This window comes from Chanos chanos, chromosome 7, assembly GCF_902362185.1.
Source record: "Chanos chanos chromosome 7, fChaCha1.1, whole genome shotgun sequence".
NCBI classification, from domain to species: domain Eukaryota; kingdom Metazoa; phylum Chordata; class Actinopteri; order Gonorynchiformes; family Chanidae; genus Chanos; species Chanos chanos.
Window position 1 is genome coordinate 35787990 of NC_044501.1, and position 15461 is coordinate 35803450.

The 15461-nt window shown below is 43.3% G+C and overlaps 1 protein-coding gene across 1 annotated transcript in view; it reads right to left on the bottom strand.

Moving 5' to 3' along the window:
* Positions 1-13626, bottom strand: part of dnah2 (dynein, axonemal, heavy chain 2) — a 90854-nt gene extending 77228 nt beyond the window's left edge. Inside the window, exons 1-8 of the mRNA XM_030779250.1 lie at positions 13464-13626; positions 12856-12932; positions 11543-11713; positions 10983-11211; positions 8950-9060; positions 8275-8513; positions 7506-7697; positions 3867-4024 (exon numbers count right to left, since the gene is read on the bottom strand). Of these exons, the coding sequence (XP_030635110.1) occupies positions 3867-4024; positions 7506-7697; positions 8275-8513; positions 8950-9060; positions 10983-11211; positions 11543-11713; positions 12856-12932; positions 13464-13626 (1340 nt within the window). The remainder of the gene's footprint in view (positions 1-3866; positions 4025-7505; positions 7698-8274; positions 8514-8949; positions 9061-10982; positions 11212-11542; positions 11714-12855; positions 12933-13463) is intronic.
* Positions 13627-15461: the final 1835 nt, after the last annotated feature.

Genomic DNA, 15461 nt, shown 5'->3' on the forward strand with positions numbered 1-15461 from the left:
TTTTAATCCATAATCATAAGAATACTTGTGTCTCTCTTCTTCTCTTAGACCAGGAGGCTGAGTGCTAAGTACTGTACAACACACTTAATTTTGCTGTAAATTGTGGTCAGTTGATGGCTGTGCCCTTAACCTCGGGGATAAACGGCCAATAAAAATGTTTTGGCATGTGGAGAAGGCGTAAATCCCCCAATTTGCTGCCTAATTAGGGGAGGCTTATTGAGTCGCCTCTGAGAGTGGAATAAAATGGATCACTGCATGACTGTCATGCTAACAGGCAATGCACACATGTGCACACATACACGCGTGCATACACAAACACACACACACACACACACACACACACACACACACACACACACATAGACAACAAAAGCACAAACTCAGAGCTCTGGGTGAGGCACAGTGAGTGAAAGAATAAGTGCAAAAATAATAGAAATAAAAAAGAGAAACACAGACAGAAAAAGAGAGAGAGAGAGAGAGAGGAGGGGAGAGAGAGAGAGAGAGAGAGAGAGAGAGAGAGAAAGGAGGAGAGAGAGAGAGAGAGAGAGATGATCCAATAAAGCAGTGTGTGCAGAGTGGCCACTACAAGGCTGCAGTGATGAATGTACTATCCAAACAGGTATGAGGACAGAGGGGTGAATGCCACTGATCCACGGCAACAGTGATTAGGGCGATAAGCCATGTCTGTGTTTATTCCATTCCCTGTTCTCCAACTCTGAGGTCACGTCCCTCTGAATGAGTTACAGCGGCTCACAACCAATGACAAAACTCCATTAAGTTCACAAGGGGTAAGGTTATATGGCTCATTACAGACGCGGGGCCACAGAAACAAAGCAACTTCACCCTATTGATAAAGGCATGTAAGGAGACTGTAGGTTAACGATTAAGAAAAAATAAGCCATGAACTTACAAGAGGAAAAAAAGGTCTGTTCCAACAGCCTGGCTCCCATCTGAGAAATCACCCTGTCTTAAACTTAGATCAATCTCACCAAAATTAATGTTCCAAGAGAAGCCAAGAGAAGTATAAAAAGTTAGCACTAGATTTTTGCACTTCTGCGACCCTACACACATGAGCACAACCATGCACAACACACACAAACACACACACACTCACACCATTGTTTTAAAAACTCTGGGTTTCTGAGCAGTGGGAAGCTGCGCTACCATAGCAATGATTACAAGCATGACAGATATTTTATGAGGTCATCTGTATGTTAGAAATCCTCAAAAGCTTCATGTCCAATCCATCACTAAATCAGCCAGAGCCAGGGGCAACAGAGAGGGTTAAACCTCATTAAGACATCCAGAGATCCCAGCATTGCTCTTTGGTGCTGGACCTTTTAAAGACATTGTCTGGGTAATCTAACATGATTGACTCTGTAATTAAATAAGCCAGAAAGAGAAAGGCAATGGCAAACACAGAGAAAGTGCAGAAGGAAAAAAGAAGGAGAGAGAAGCCGGGCTGAAAAGAGGAGGGGACAAAGACAAAGAAAGGACAGGGGGGGAGAGGTAGAGATGAAAAGGTTGAGAATGAGAACAGCTGGATGGGAGACCAGAAAGAAACAAAGCAAGAGAGAGAGAGAGAGAGAGAGAGAGAGAGAGAGCGAGGGAGAGAGAAACAGAGAGGGGCTAGAAAGTAATGAGGGAGAAAGATAGAGTGAGATGGAGAAAGCGCAAGAGCAATAGAAAGGCCACCAGGAGGACAGGGGAGAGAGGGCAGGCTGCAGCTAACACCCCATTAATCATGTGTCAGAACACCACAGTCAAAAACACACACACACACATACGCACATACACACGCACATACACACACAGTCACACACACACACACACAGTCACACACACACACATGCGTGCGCGTGCGCACACACACACACACACACACACATACACACACAGGCCATATTGACTGACCCAACGGGAGTTGTGTAAACCAAATAAACTGATCTCTGCTAGCATACACAGTCCATGCTCTTAACAGAAAAGAGTACAAAAAACAGGCAAGCTTTTGAATCATGCCAAGGCCCACTGACATTGTTGGGGCCAAACTTCAATCAATAATCTGCCTTATTGTGTTCTGCACAAAGCTCGGTTTTCTAAATCCGTATGAAGCCACTCAGCACCTGGAATAATGCTTAGTGATGTAAACGCGATGGCTAGCGGCCTTGGTTTTTCACTTTGTGCAGCTGTGTCCCTCACCACACACACACACACACACACACACACACACACCCCAACACAACAAACTGGGTGAGATGCTTTTAAACATGCCCCCAAAGCTCCAGTCCTTTTTTTTTACAGGGCATTATGGGTAAAACAGGGGTCTGACAGACATCTCTCCCATCCCCCCCCCTCATCAGACACTGGCCCACAGCTGAACCCCATGGCGCTGAGATCTGCGATGAGCGTGTCTGTGACAAGCTTTCACTGTCATCTGGCAAGAGAAGTGAAAGGGTGTTTTCTGTAACACCTAGCCTTGGCGAGGCAGATTGGCTTGCATATTGTCTGTTTACTATGCTGACAGCCCACTAAAGGAAATACACGTTCACAGTAAATACGAGCGCTACTCTACTGTCTACACTGACTGGATGTAGATTGGAGACGTAAATAAATAATAAACGGAACTTAACATCAGTACAAACCCAGCTTAAGAGTTTTGAAAAGCACCATGAGAGCCCTACAACGTGGAATGGTTGTGGGCGGGAAGGGGAAAAGAGTAGAGTTTTAAAGCGTAAAGAAGTAGCCCCTGTCAAAACAGCAAATGATTCACACCCTGCTCAAACTCCGCCCGTCGCTCAAAACTAAGCTCTCCGTGTAATTGGGTGGACGGGGTCCGCTGCTCGGACAGGGTGTTGGAGTGGCCAGGGCTTCAGCGTGGCGCTGCTGATCGTCACATCTGAGCTAACAGACTCAGATATACATATGTTACAGTGGGCCACAAAACACTGCTCACAAAAACAACAACACGCTTTTCTCAGCACCATGCTTCCGACCGGTCAGGAAAAGGAGTTCCTAAAGAGCCTCGTTCATTTGTCACCTCAGGAACATCTGGATGAAGCAGGGGGAAGAAAAAAAAAACAAAAAAAAAAAAACGATCTAAGGTTGCAGCAGTCATATTCTGTATTGTACAGTAAGGCATTGTCAACACGGTACTACGGGTAAAATGATGCAATATTAAAGCAAAGCTGCATCGTACCAGGAGGAGATGTCATTTTACACTAAAGCGCAATGAGAACCGCGCGCGAGACGGCTCTGCGAGCGACGCTAAAAAACGGTGGCGGCGAGGTGCTGTCATTTAGCAGTAAGTCGCTATCACTTTGAAGTAAGACTGTGTCATTGTGCTGCAAAGTGCTGCCTTTTGGCAAGAGGCTGCAATCACTGCCAGGCTTGGCACTCTCCTTTAGCAAGGGGGGAGGTATTGCTTTCATTTCAAAGAGAGCTGCTATTGCATAGACAGCCTGTAACCCCTGTGCAGGGTAAAATGTGCCCAATGATAAGTAGAGGGCAGAGTGAGTGGTAGAAAAGAGAGGGCTAATGGAGGAAGGTCTAAGAGAGCCTCAGCCCAGAGGAAAATAGCACCATAATGAAGACTAGTGTACGGCATAGGGAGGAGAAACAGAAAATTGGGCAGAGTGGATGTAAGGATACAGAAAGGTATAGAGTACCTGACTGTATGCAGATGCACGGGAAACACAACAGAGAAGATGAAATATAATGGAATTTGGATATTGAGATATTACCAGGCTTGAGTGAACAGTTGACTGACTGAACTGTAAAAACATACTACATTGAATAGACCACAGTGAGCAAGACAGCAAAGAGAGGCTGAGCGTTGACGTGAAGTTGAATAGCAAAGTAGACAATACTTGTGGTGGATTGTGGCGGTGCGCTGGTAAAGGTCTTTCCAGGCCAGACAACACTGGATGCATTCGTTGAGAGCTTGTTTGCTGGAGGTTACATAGCCCTGGAAGATCCTGTCCAGAGAGATCCCTTTACAGCACAGCCTGATAATTTCATTGTTCATCTGTAAAACACAGGAGAGCACATTCACATGGTCACTTACATGCGTACGCTCTGTATGCACAAACAATGTCTCTATCTGCTGTGATTTGTTCAAACAGTGTCCAAATCACTATAAATATACACTATCATGCTGCCTGGGTATACAGTAAATTCAAATGAAATTAACTCTGAGGGTGTTTAGATTGTCCCACACCGGTGAGAGTGTTTATACTGAGCCAGACTGGGACAGTATAAACACTGTTAGAGTTAATTTACACTGGTAAATTTGCTGTGTATACTGTACATATAACCATTCCTGATCATATCAGTTTTTAGTTAAATAGAAATGTAAATCAAGAAACACATGAAGAGTTAAGGTTTTACACCAGTCTAACATGAGTCAAAAACAAAAATAGCTGAAGACGGCTTGAGTGAGCACATATGGGTGTGCGTGTGCATGTGTGTGCATGTGTGTGCGTGTGTGTGTGTGTGTGTGTGCTTTAAGTTTTCCTCTTGCAGGTGGTGCTGAACAGAAATGAATCAACATCAATTTATTGCATAAAAGACAATGTTAAGTGTAGCAGGTGTCACTCAGTCATCCCCTACTCATCCCCAAAAAAAGCACAGGTGGGTAAGAGAGGAGAGAAAAGGAAAAGAGAGGAAGAGAAAGAGAGAGAGTGAAGAAAGTGTAATTATGAGGGATGATGTGGATGATGTATACAGAGGAGGATATGAAATGACAGATTCCCTTTCATTTCTCTGATCAGTGGTTTAATCCTGACAGATGAACACTGTGTGTGCTGAGACGCTGTGTGTGTGTGTGTGTGTGTGTGTGTGTGTGTGTGTGTGTGTGAGTGTGTGTGAGTGTGTATGCGTGTGTACAAGCATGTCTAGAGCTGAGGAAATGCATTCTACAGGCTGATTACAGAGCGGAGCAAATTCGTGTTTTAATGAAGCAGAGGAAAAAACAGAGGAAATTAAATTGATATGTAAATGACTAAAATTCTCATTTATGCTAAAGGTTGAGAGTGCTACAGCATTAAACGGCTTATGAGTTAATAATGATCTTTTTTCTCTTACTGTGCTGGGGAAAAAAAGAGGCTAAAAATGAAGACAACATATGTCCCTGTGTCTCATTTTCAAAAAAAAAAAAAAAAAGAAAAAGAAAGAAAAGTCTAAGCTCTTGTATAATCAGGCACTTCCCAGAGTCTGCAGCTCTTCAAAACCAGTGACAAGAGCCATGTCATGACTGAGGAAGAAAAAAAAAAAGCAGGCAACTTTTTTTGTGTGTGTGTGTGTGTGTGGAGGGGGCGGGGGTGTTAAAGGTAAAAGGACAGAACAGACTAGAGAACTCAGAAATAGAGCAGATGGCGTTGTGTTTCTGCGACAAGACAGGAAGAGGTAGACAGCTTGTAGCGGTGAGACTCACTTAAGAAATAACAACGAGGACACTGGCCAAAGAAAACTGGCAACAATTATTACAAATGAGTACTGAAGGGCCTTAAGTATTTGGTGTGTGTGTTTTTTCGTTGTTGTTGTTTGTTTTTTTTTTAACTCAGTGTACTGAATGAAACAGTGCACCTAAGTCGAAAGTCTATGCCTGTGGGCAATGGTTGATTGGAAAACGATATTAAAAACCAACAGTGCCTTTACTAGCACTGAAAAAAGACTTCAATAAACCCCAAACAAATACAGAAATGCAGAAGCCCAGAGGTGAAAAAAGGTGAAGCACACACAAACACATATATATACAGTGCGCATCAACAAACAAACACGCATAGCTACCGCGACTCAAATGATGATCAGAGATTATTAGTTAGAAGTGCTTTTTCCGAAAACAAATCAAACAAGAAAGTTCCGCTCAGTTTGCCTCTCTCCCGCTCGCTGGCTCACTCTCTCTCCCTCGTTCACTCTCGCTCTCTCTCTCTCTCTCTCTCCCTCTCCCTCTTTGAGAGCACAATCGAATCCATCTCTGCTGAGGTAAACAGAGTTTTTCATACATTATTTTTTGTCACTGGAGGGAAAAATTCTCTCAACCATGCAAGCAATAAAAATACAGTGAGAATTGCGAAGGAATAACTGGGGCCATTTCACTTCCATAAAACACTGCACAAGTAACATATAACTGCTCAGCCAATGACAACACTTGAAGTACAGGGTAGTATATGGGCCAGGTCTGTGAACCAGGCAGAGAGATCCAGGTCAGTGACCATCGATGGGGCTTGTCAGAACCTGTGGCCAATTCTGTGGTTAGGGTGTATTCATGCCCCTTGCTGGAGCCACGCTGAGCAAAATGCCACTATTATTTTATAGAATAACAATAAAAATCTCCACTGGGACCCGAGTCAGCCAATGAAATCTTCCACTGCGACTAATAGAAATTCAATTTTCCAATCAGAATTTAAAAACGGAACCAACGAGGAAAAAAAAGTAACTGACTTGGCTGCCCTTGCGACTATTATTTGACAAAATTTACATCTCACATATTTTACATAATGCTTTGAAAACAAAATGAGTGACAGACAGCCAAACGGTTCACGTCGGGTAGCTGGAGAGCTTGAGCCTGGAACCGTGAGAAAAGCCTGAGTGTTAGGTTGCCTGGGCTGTAGATGTGATTAGTTGACAGATGTGTGGGATAAGTGTGCAGTGTGAAAACAGCCCTTTTCGGCTAAGCGGATTCCCAGGCAGGTTACGCCGTGAATCCCGCGAGCAGTTTAAAGGTGTGTGTGTCTGGACTGGGCACAGAGCTGCTTTGGATGAAGAGGGAGCTTTGAAAACCACCACCACGACCAGGGGCTTTTGAGTGACGCACCCACACACAGCCCTCAGGAAACAATTAAACCAAATGTTTTTGTAGCAGACTGACTGCCTTGATGTATTATCAAAGGAAGAGAGGATGAAAAAGGGAGAGGGGAAAAAAAAGAAAATGTGGGGGGGGGAGAGAGAAATGTGGCATGGTAACGCATGATTTCAGCAAAAGGAAGGGGCAGAGTATAATTATAAGAGGTTAAACGCTTTTCCCTTCGTTCTCATGGAGGCACAGATCGAAATAAAAAGTGAGCGGGCCAAGAGGAAAAAAAAAAAAAAGTGCTGTGCAGTCATCCAGCATACAGAGTCAGGGTGCTGCACCCCGATCTAAAACACACATGTTACACGAGTCGAGGGCCACAGCTGATGTCTAATCTGTACAAGAGAGCACATTGAAGAGTCTTTGAAGAGTTGAGAACAGAGAGATGGGAGGTCAGCGGGCCAGCAGTGAATTAGATGACAATGCATTCTGTATATATTACAGGAAAGGGGAGCAGTTGAGCTGAATGGATAAAGGAAAGCTTTGAAAGGGAAAGATCATTTATCAAAGTTGTGAGGGATATGACTAGTTTTGAACCCTGTGAGAGAGAGTGTTGAATCCTGATTGGTTGAGACGTTCCACGGGAAAGATGACTCGTTTCAGAGCGAGAGAGGAGTGATGTAGTGGTGTGTTGCTAATGACAGCTACGGTGTACCTTGCAGAACAGCGAGGTGAGTCTCCCGCGGGTGTTGTAGTATGAAGAGTTGACCCAGATGAAGCGGATGAGGTTGAGGATGTTGGGCAGTTTGGGAGGAATGACGCAAGGCCTAAGCTGGGATAGTTCCTCACAGGGTTCCCTCAGCAACGAAAGGAAGGACAGATTGGACTGAGCTTCGGTGGAGCTGTCCTACACAAACAAAATGCAAGAGCTACATCAATTCAAACCCATTCAGCTTGGCACAAAAGACGTTAATGTACAGTCCTCAACTGTTCTGAAGCGTTCCGCACTTCTCGAGTGGATACTCAAAATCTGCCACTTAGCTCTGGTGTTAGTGAGCTAAACCAGCCTTACAAGTCTCTCGTTCGACCTCTAACACCGACAGTTGGGAGAATGCGGAAAGGAAGGTCAACCAGCTCTAATTATTGTGCTTCGACAATATTGATTTTTTTTGCCTCTGTTACCTAACAGTGTTTGAAATGAGAGCCTGTAGGCTCTATTCAGCTCTGCGGTGAGGTAAGAAGAGGTGGCTTAACACTTGCATTCAGGCAGAGCTGCTGGACATGCTTCGCCAAGCAATTTAAATGAATAGCCTTGCCAACTCATCACTGTTAATGCCTAAGTGTGATACAGCCTCATTTCTAGGGGGCAAGGGGAAGGTGTTCTGGAGATGTCTATAAATCACAGGTTTTGCCGCTGTTCTTTCTCAGCTCATTACCCTTGCTCTGCCTTGGCTAACGGACTCTGGGACCTGCCAGAGCTGTACCTGGATCTGCTTGGATAGTCTGCAGAAGGGGAGAATGTAGGTAGACTTGGAGAGCTTCAGTATGGCTTGAACGTGCAGCACGCCGGGTTTCCGCAGCTGCTGGCTGATGCCAGACAGGTCCAAACAGCGGCTCCTCCAGAAAGCAATCTCCTCTAGAGGGCCTGAACTGCGTCCTGTCTCCACCATGGCCTGGGCGTTCAGCACCTCCTTTATCTGACGTGTCCAGTGGATCATGACCACTGAGAAATAGACGGGTGAGAGGAGAGAAGAGTGAGGAAGGATGAGGAAGAAAAATTTGAATATGATAGGGATGCCTACTGATGTTTTGTTTTGTTTTTTTAAGTTGCTGGACTTTCAGTTAAGCATATACAGTTCTAAACAACTTAAAGCACACAGCAACAGCAAGTACACTGTGTAAACCTATAATGCATTCCTTCAAATACTGCACTTTTGAAAGCAAAAAACTTGCATAACTTGCAGTTATAACTTGCTCCTTCTTTTTTCCCCAAACAAAATCGCTGGAATCAATCGTAATAAAATTGTATATATCGTACATACACAAACACATACATTAATGGAAACTACAACAATATCCCTTCCATACACCCATATTTCTATAGTCCCAGTCTCTAAATTCTCCATCCTCCCCCACGTGTCTCTCTCTCCCAGTCTTACTCTCCAGTCTCTGCACCAGCTCTTTGTCCTTTGCAGCCATCTTAGGGCTGTGCTGCAGGGCCTCCATGGGGATGTAGAGCACTGTGTTCCCCACCAGCTTAAACCTGGTGTCTGTGGCGCATCACAACACACACACACACACACACACACACAAACACACACACACACAGACAACATTAGCTCACTAGCATTCCTCTCTCATTACCCTGGCACGTTTACTGGATCATTGTGTGAGAAGAAGTGAGATAATATCTGATTTACAGGTGTGCAAATCTAGTAATGAAAAAAAAAAAAAACCAGTAACAATAAAGGATATTGTGTTTGCAATTGTATGGCATGCAATCTGTTATAAAAAGTGCTTATCTCTCTTTTTTTTCTCTCTCTCTTTGAGCTCCATTTTCTTTTCTTTTCTCTTGCTTCACAGGGCATTCTGAACATTCCCTACTGTGCCACTTGGACTTGAGCATTTAGCATAAAAGGTAGATAAAAAAAAGATAATGGAGAAATGTGAGGGAAATTGTTGAGGGAAAGAGAGTAGGAGGCAGAGACATAAAAGAACACAAAGTGCATGGCAAAACGAGGAAATCTGGTAAAGGAACAAGGCCAGAGTATCATCAAGAGTCTTACTCAGTTGTATCTGTACAGGACGGTGATGGGCAAAGAAATTAATACGTGAGCAAGACTGAAGAATCTCCCAAAGAGCACAATACAGGGTTCGATTTGGCCTTTACAGAAAAAGAGGGAACAAAGACAGGACGAGAAAAAAGCAAAAGGAGAGAAATCACAAAATGACATAAGCACTACCACAAAATGTCTGCAAGTGCTTGAGTGTGCGTGAATAACAATGAGGATTGTTTATTGCAACGGTTCCTTTTTTTGCCTTCATCTGGTGAAAGAAACTACAATGTCTTTTTTTTTTTCCCACTGAAATTCTTCAGATTTGGTGAATGGGTGAAAGTTGTGTGGTAGCCTATTACAATTTACCTCACTGTTCAAGAATGACAGATCCAAATTGTTATTCTTGGGTGAAGCATGAGTGAAATCAATACACTTGAGGGCTCTGAGCAGCTTTCCTCAAACAGCTAAATCATTTTTAGAATCCTGCACTTAACAAGGGGAATGTGTCTTCATCAACTACATACTGTGACTTCATTGTTATTTCTTTAGCGAGTTACAACAAAAGCCTAGGACTTCAGGCAGAATGTTTTTCCTGCAGGGTTTAATTATTTGCTTTTTTCCCTCTTCTCTATCTCTCTCACTCTCTCTCTCTCTCTCTCTCTCACTCTCTTTCTCTCTCTCTCTCCTTTCTCTGTTTTGGTATTCTTGAAATGTGTTTCTTGGACTTCTGGCAAATCGTCTGAACATGATCTTCAGAGTTTGTGTTGAAGGGAAGGAGTGAGTGGCAAGAATTGTTAGATTTACCAAGTGGTGCTCTGATTAGACGGTGAGAAGTGCAGTGCTCAGGTAAGAATGGCCTTGATTGTGAGAGTGGATCCTCTGTTTACTCACACTGAGTGAGACATGATGTAGGAACACTGATTCAGATAATCAGTCTGATAATTGGACCATAACTGTTCAAAGTGGTGCAGAGTGATTACCCCCACAAAGGTTGTCTATAAAGGTAGCCAAGTTTTACTTATCCCTGAGAGAAATAAAAACGGCCCTCTGGCTGCAATATAGGAGGAGCAATTCCAAATTCCAATAACCTCGACGTGAACCCAGAGAGACAGATCAATGGTGTGCAGTGAGAGTGCCCAAGCTGTAGAGGCAGAGCTGTGATGGGTTTTTCGAGATGACGATTTTCAAAGGCGGGGTAACTGATGCACACACGTAGAGGATACAGCACTTTGAAGGACTTGGTAGAAAAACTGCATCACATTTTAAGCTGTCTTGACCTTCACTGACCAGACCCTACCCTTGACCTTTACTTTGACCTCTGCGGCATACGGGCAGCTGCAGAAGCTTAGTAGTGTATGTGCGGAGAACGCACGCAAGTGAGCGCTGCGGGTGGACTGGTGAACGGCGGCAGGTACCCGTGAGCGTGGTGAGATAGCGATGCATGTCGGCTAAGTAGTTGCTCTTGATGCTCTCGGGCCACACGGTGCTGACAGTAACCTGGGGACTGTGCAGTCCGTTCATTAGACGCAGCAGACTCTCTATGGCCCCTCCCCGCACCGAGCCAAACTGAACCGAGCTCTCGAAACTCTCCTCCATGATCAACGTATCCTCTGTACGGATGAAGTAGGACAGCTGCTCCACCACCTGCAGAGGGAGAGAGAGACAGAGAGACAGAGAGAGAGAGAGAGAGAGAGAGAGAGAGGGAACAGCAAGAGAGAGAAAATCAAAATGGTGGGAGATAAAAGTATGATCTAATAGAACAGGAGATGTCTTGAAGAGTTGATGAAATATGACTGTGCTTTTTAAAGAGGATTTTTAAATGACTCCAGGTACCTTAGCAGCACAGATCGTATTGAAAACACATTCATTCAAACAGGCATGAATATTCAGTAACATTCAAATCAACTTGAACAGAGGGGATTAGAAAAAAAATAATCTCTATCATTTAAGATTTCCAAATGCCACTAGTATGTACCTGACTGGGTACGGCATACTGAACACACAGACCAGCAAAGGAATCCAAATAAACTACGAGGAGTCTGATGGAAGTGTCTGAGATGAATTTGTCCAGAGCCTGGTGATTCTCCTCTGTCCAGGAGTCCTCAGTCACGCCAGTCAGAGCGACACGCTTCTTAAACAACTCCCTCTGCGTATGTGATGTCGAAGATAACATGACATGCATCACTCACAAATCCCTCCAAGTACAAAAATACACTAGCTGCACATACCAAAATTTACCATTCTTTGGAGAATTTGACAGTTACCCTATTCAAATGTACTATACCAGTGGCTATGGCTGCTTTTTCATTTCTCTAAAGCTATTATGGGAGATTCTGCCCTTAGGCTTTGCTGTCTGCTGTTGTAATTCAGGCTGAGCCAAAGAGAAACCACAGAAACCAGGCTATATAATGTTAAACAGTGTGAAGCATCAAAATGACTGCACAGAAATCCTCTTTAAGCAATATCACGCTAACAGACGGAATCACCCGTGACAGCTTTAATGCGTGGCTTTGTCTATAATCACAGAGATGCTACATGGAATCCCACAATCACCATATTGATCCAGGTCTGTGGGATGCTCTATCTGGGCCTGCATTACTGTAACTGATGGGAGTTCAGTCATGACTCTTGCCCCTGCTATGCAGCTGCTGTGGTGCACAGGGGTCGTTAGGTCACTGCATGCAAAATGACCTCACTCTATTTCTGCCAGAGTGTAGTAATTAATTCTATTAATTCCAGTGGAAAAGGCAGCGGGGCTACAGATTCACTCCCCAGTCCTTCCCAGCTGCACCTTACTTTACATATTTTTTTTTCTTCCTTTTCTATCTAAATAGTAATAAAGCAATAGTTTTGGAATAGAGGCATCTCTTCTTTTTTTCTTATGCAAGAGAAGTACTCGATTTGTATGTATTAATCTAGGAAAGATTACACCGTTACAAGATGGTCCCTTTTTGTCTCTGCCAGCTGGTGTGTTCAACTTGGCCATTCTTAATTGCGTCTTCTGGCCATTTGTTGAATTTGTATGATAAATGAGGCATCCTTAATAAAGAACCTTTAAAGCCATGTGGAGAACTGAGTAAAAAAATTCACTCAAACCAGAGGACCTCAGCAATAGGAAAAATAAACCCAAAAAAACTCTGATTAGTAAGCAGGAGCTTAAAGCTTGAAAACCCAGGCGAAAAATTATGAATTGCAGATTACAATCAGATAAGAATCACAATCAGCATGAAGTAATTCATCAGTGGCCACATTTAAAGGGCTCTAATTTGGCATGAATGAGTGATTTACCAGGCCTTTGGTGTGTGAGTCCAGCTCTCCTGGCTTATCTAGAACACTCTGGTCATTCCCCTGGTGAGATTCACTACCTAAACACGAACACACACACACACACACACACACACACACACACGCACACACAAACAAACAAAAGCTGTGTATCACTGGACATTTAGACAGCATATATATTATGAATTAGCCAAGTGATCTCAACCTATTGGAAGTGCCACAGTCTATAACGCTGATTTACACCACCATTTCGGTAGTCCCCTTCACAGACTACCCCACAGCACACGGGGTTTGGGTTCCAGGGACACGCCTCATTCAGCTAATTAATGTCCTGAGCAATCTCAGACTGTATAATTCAGATGTGTTGGATCAGGGTCGGAACAACTTCTCCAGAAGTATGGTGCAGAAGTACACCTCCTGGAGGAGTACTGCCCAGCATTGCCCAGCCAAGACTTACACTGTTGTTACAGGCCCATTGTACTTAAAAAAAAACAAATCAAAACAAATCAACTATAAAACAGGGATAGTCTTTTATCCTTATTTTATAGATGAGTCTAGAAAGAGTCTTTCGGAGTTCATTAAGTATTACAGTAACATGAGGTGTGTCGTACCCTCAGTCTCAGGTTCCCCCTCCTGCTTCTCTCCAGGGAAGTCGCTGGTGGCTGGGGTGGTCCTGTCTTTCTTGCCCTTGGAGGAGTGACGTTTGCCAGCGCTGGAGCGTTTCGATTTGGCTGAGGAAGAGCGTCCACTGCGAGGCGTCTCTCTGTCAGCCATCCTGGGATATGAGACAGCTATCACAACTCAAAATGTGCTGGAACAAAGTGAGAAACGAGACAAGACTTCACTGGAAATGTAAGACTGCCATGTCTTAACTGAAAAAACATCAGGGTTGTTATAGGATTTAGTTACTTAAATTAAAGTACATATTTGGAATAGAAAACATAGTTCAAATGTACCCTTATTCCAGCCTTCGAAATGAGAATAACACCAGGTTTCTTTTACCTCACAAAACTCCAATCCTTCCGTTTAATACAAATTAAGCACACTGACATTCGTGTAAGCAGTATGAGGAGAAGTGTGTTGATTTGCAGGGTGGTAAATAACAAAAGAATTGTATCAGACATGTCACTAAAAATTTAACAACAAACAACAAAAAAGATGAGATTTTTGGAAGAGAGTACAGTCTGAGGGATAATCCAGAAGTTGCAGTTAAATACGATCTCACTGATCCTAACTGACTGCCGATGAATCTGTTTTACACTGTTGAATAGGAGTGGAGTGATGTGTTAGAATTAGGGATGAGGAGAGGAAGAAGGGGGGAAATGTTTCATAAACTATTTGTCAGAGCTGACGTAACTACTATGTCGTACCTCAGTTGTCAACACTTGCAGCTTTTCTTACTTTATTGAAGCTTTGATTCAGCTCTTCAGTTGTCAGTTCTTGAGGACTGCGTGTAATAAAGAAGACAAGTCGATGTTGGCAAGAAAGGAAGCGAAACAGAGAGACTGGGTAATGAAACAGCACGCGCTAGAAAGGCTCTGTAACTCCAAACTCTCTGTAGATCAGACTATGTGACGGCAGGTGAGTTGACATTGATCAATACTGTTAATATGCGCCAGGAAAACTCTATGCCTAAGGCAAAGATGACGTGAGTGTAAGAGAAACAACATCTGTTTTAACGGGACGTAAGTTTCAAGAAATCACCTCTGGAATCTCATCACATTAACTAAATTAAAATCAATTTAATTTTAAATACAGACTTTATTAACTTGGTCGGTGCTGAGCGACAACAACGCAAGTATTCTTGTCAAGAGCGGTAAGTGACAGTTGGAAATTCACTTAGTTTGGGTAAACTAACCTTAGCAAAAGAAACAGACTTTTCGGCAGATATCGTTCACCGGAGTCTAGAAGATAACCTAGTCTGGCACTCCTTCAGTTATGAACGTTTGGAACAAACAGGCCACTTCAGCAGTGAGAGAAAACTGAATGAACATGGGCAACTTCAGCTTTGTCTAAACAAATAAAACAAACAGGGCTGAATTACCAGCTATCGTTAGCACGTTAACTGCACCGTGATAGCAATTAGCACACTTAAACTATGAAGTGCCACAGTTTTGTTGGTAATTCTCTCGCCTTACCTCCTGCTAGGTGAGAAGTTTTTAATTCTTCTGCAAGACCTTGTCTCGCGTTAACCCTTCCTACAAAACTAAGAAACAAACACAAAACTGTCGGTACAGTAACTTTATTATTTTCTATTTCAATGATAACCTTTTTCATTCTGTTACAAAGCTGGTGCGCGTGTAGACACGTCGCTATGGAGACGCCGCACGAGAAGGGGGGGCGGTTGTCGCAGCCACTACACAGGGGCATAATACTTTTCGAGGAAACGACAAACAGTAAGCCATAGTTCCAGCAAAGAAGTGATTAATTCGCTTAACCTTTTCAGGTCTGCATTAATACCAAGACTATGGCTTTGCGCAATATTTGCAATGCTAATGCAAAAAAAAAAAAAAAAAAAAAAATCAAGTAAGCACGTGCAGTTCGTCCTTCTGTTGAATGAATACAATCAACCGTCCAATTCAATTCTATCCCTTTTTGCTAAGTGCAAA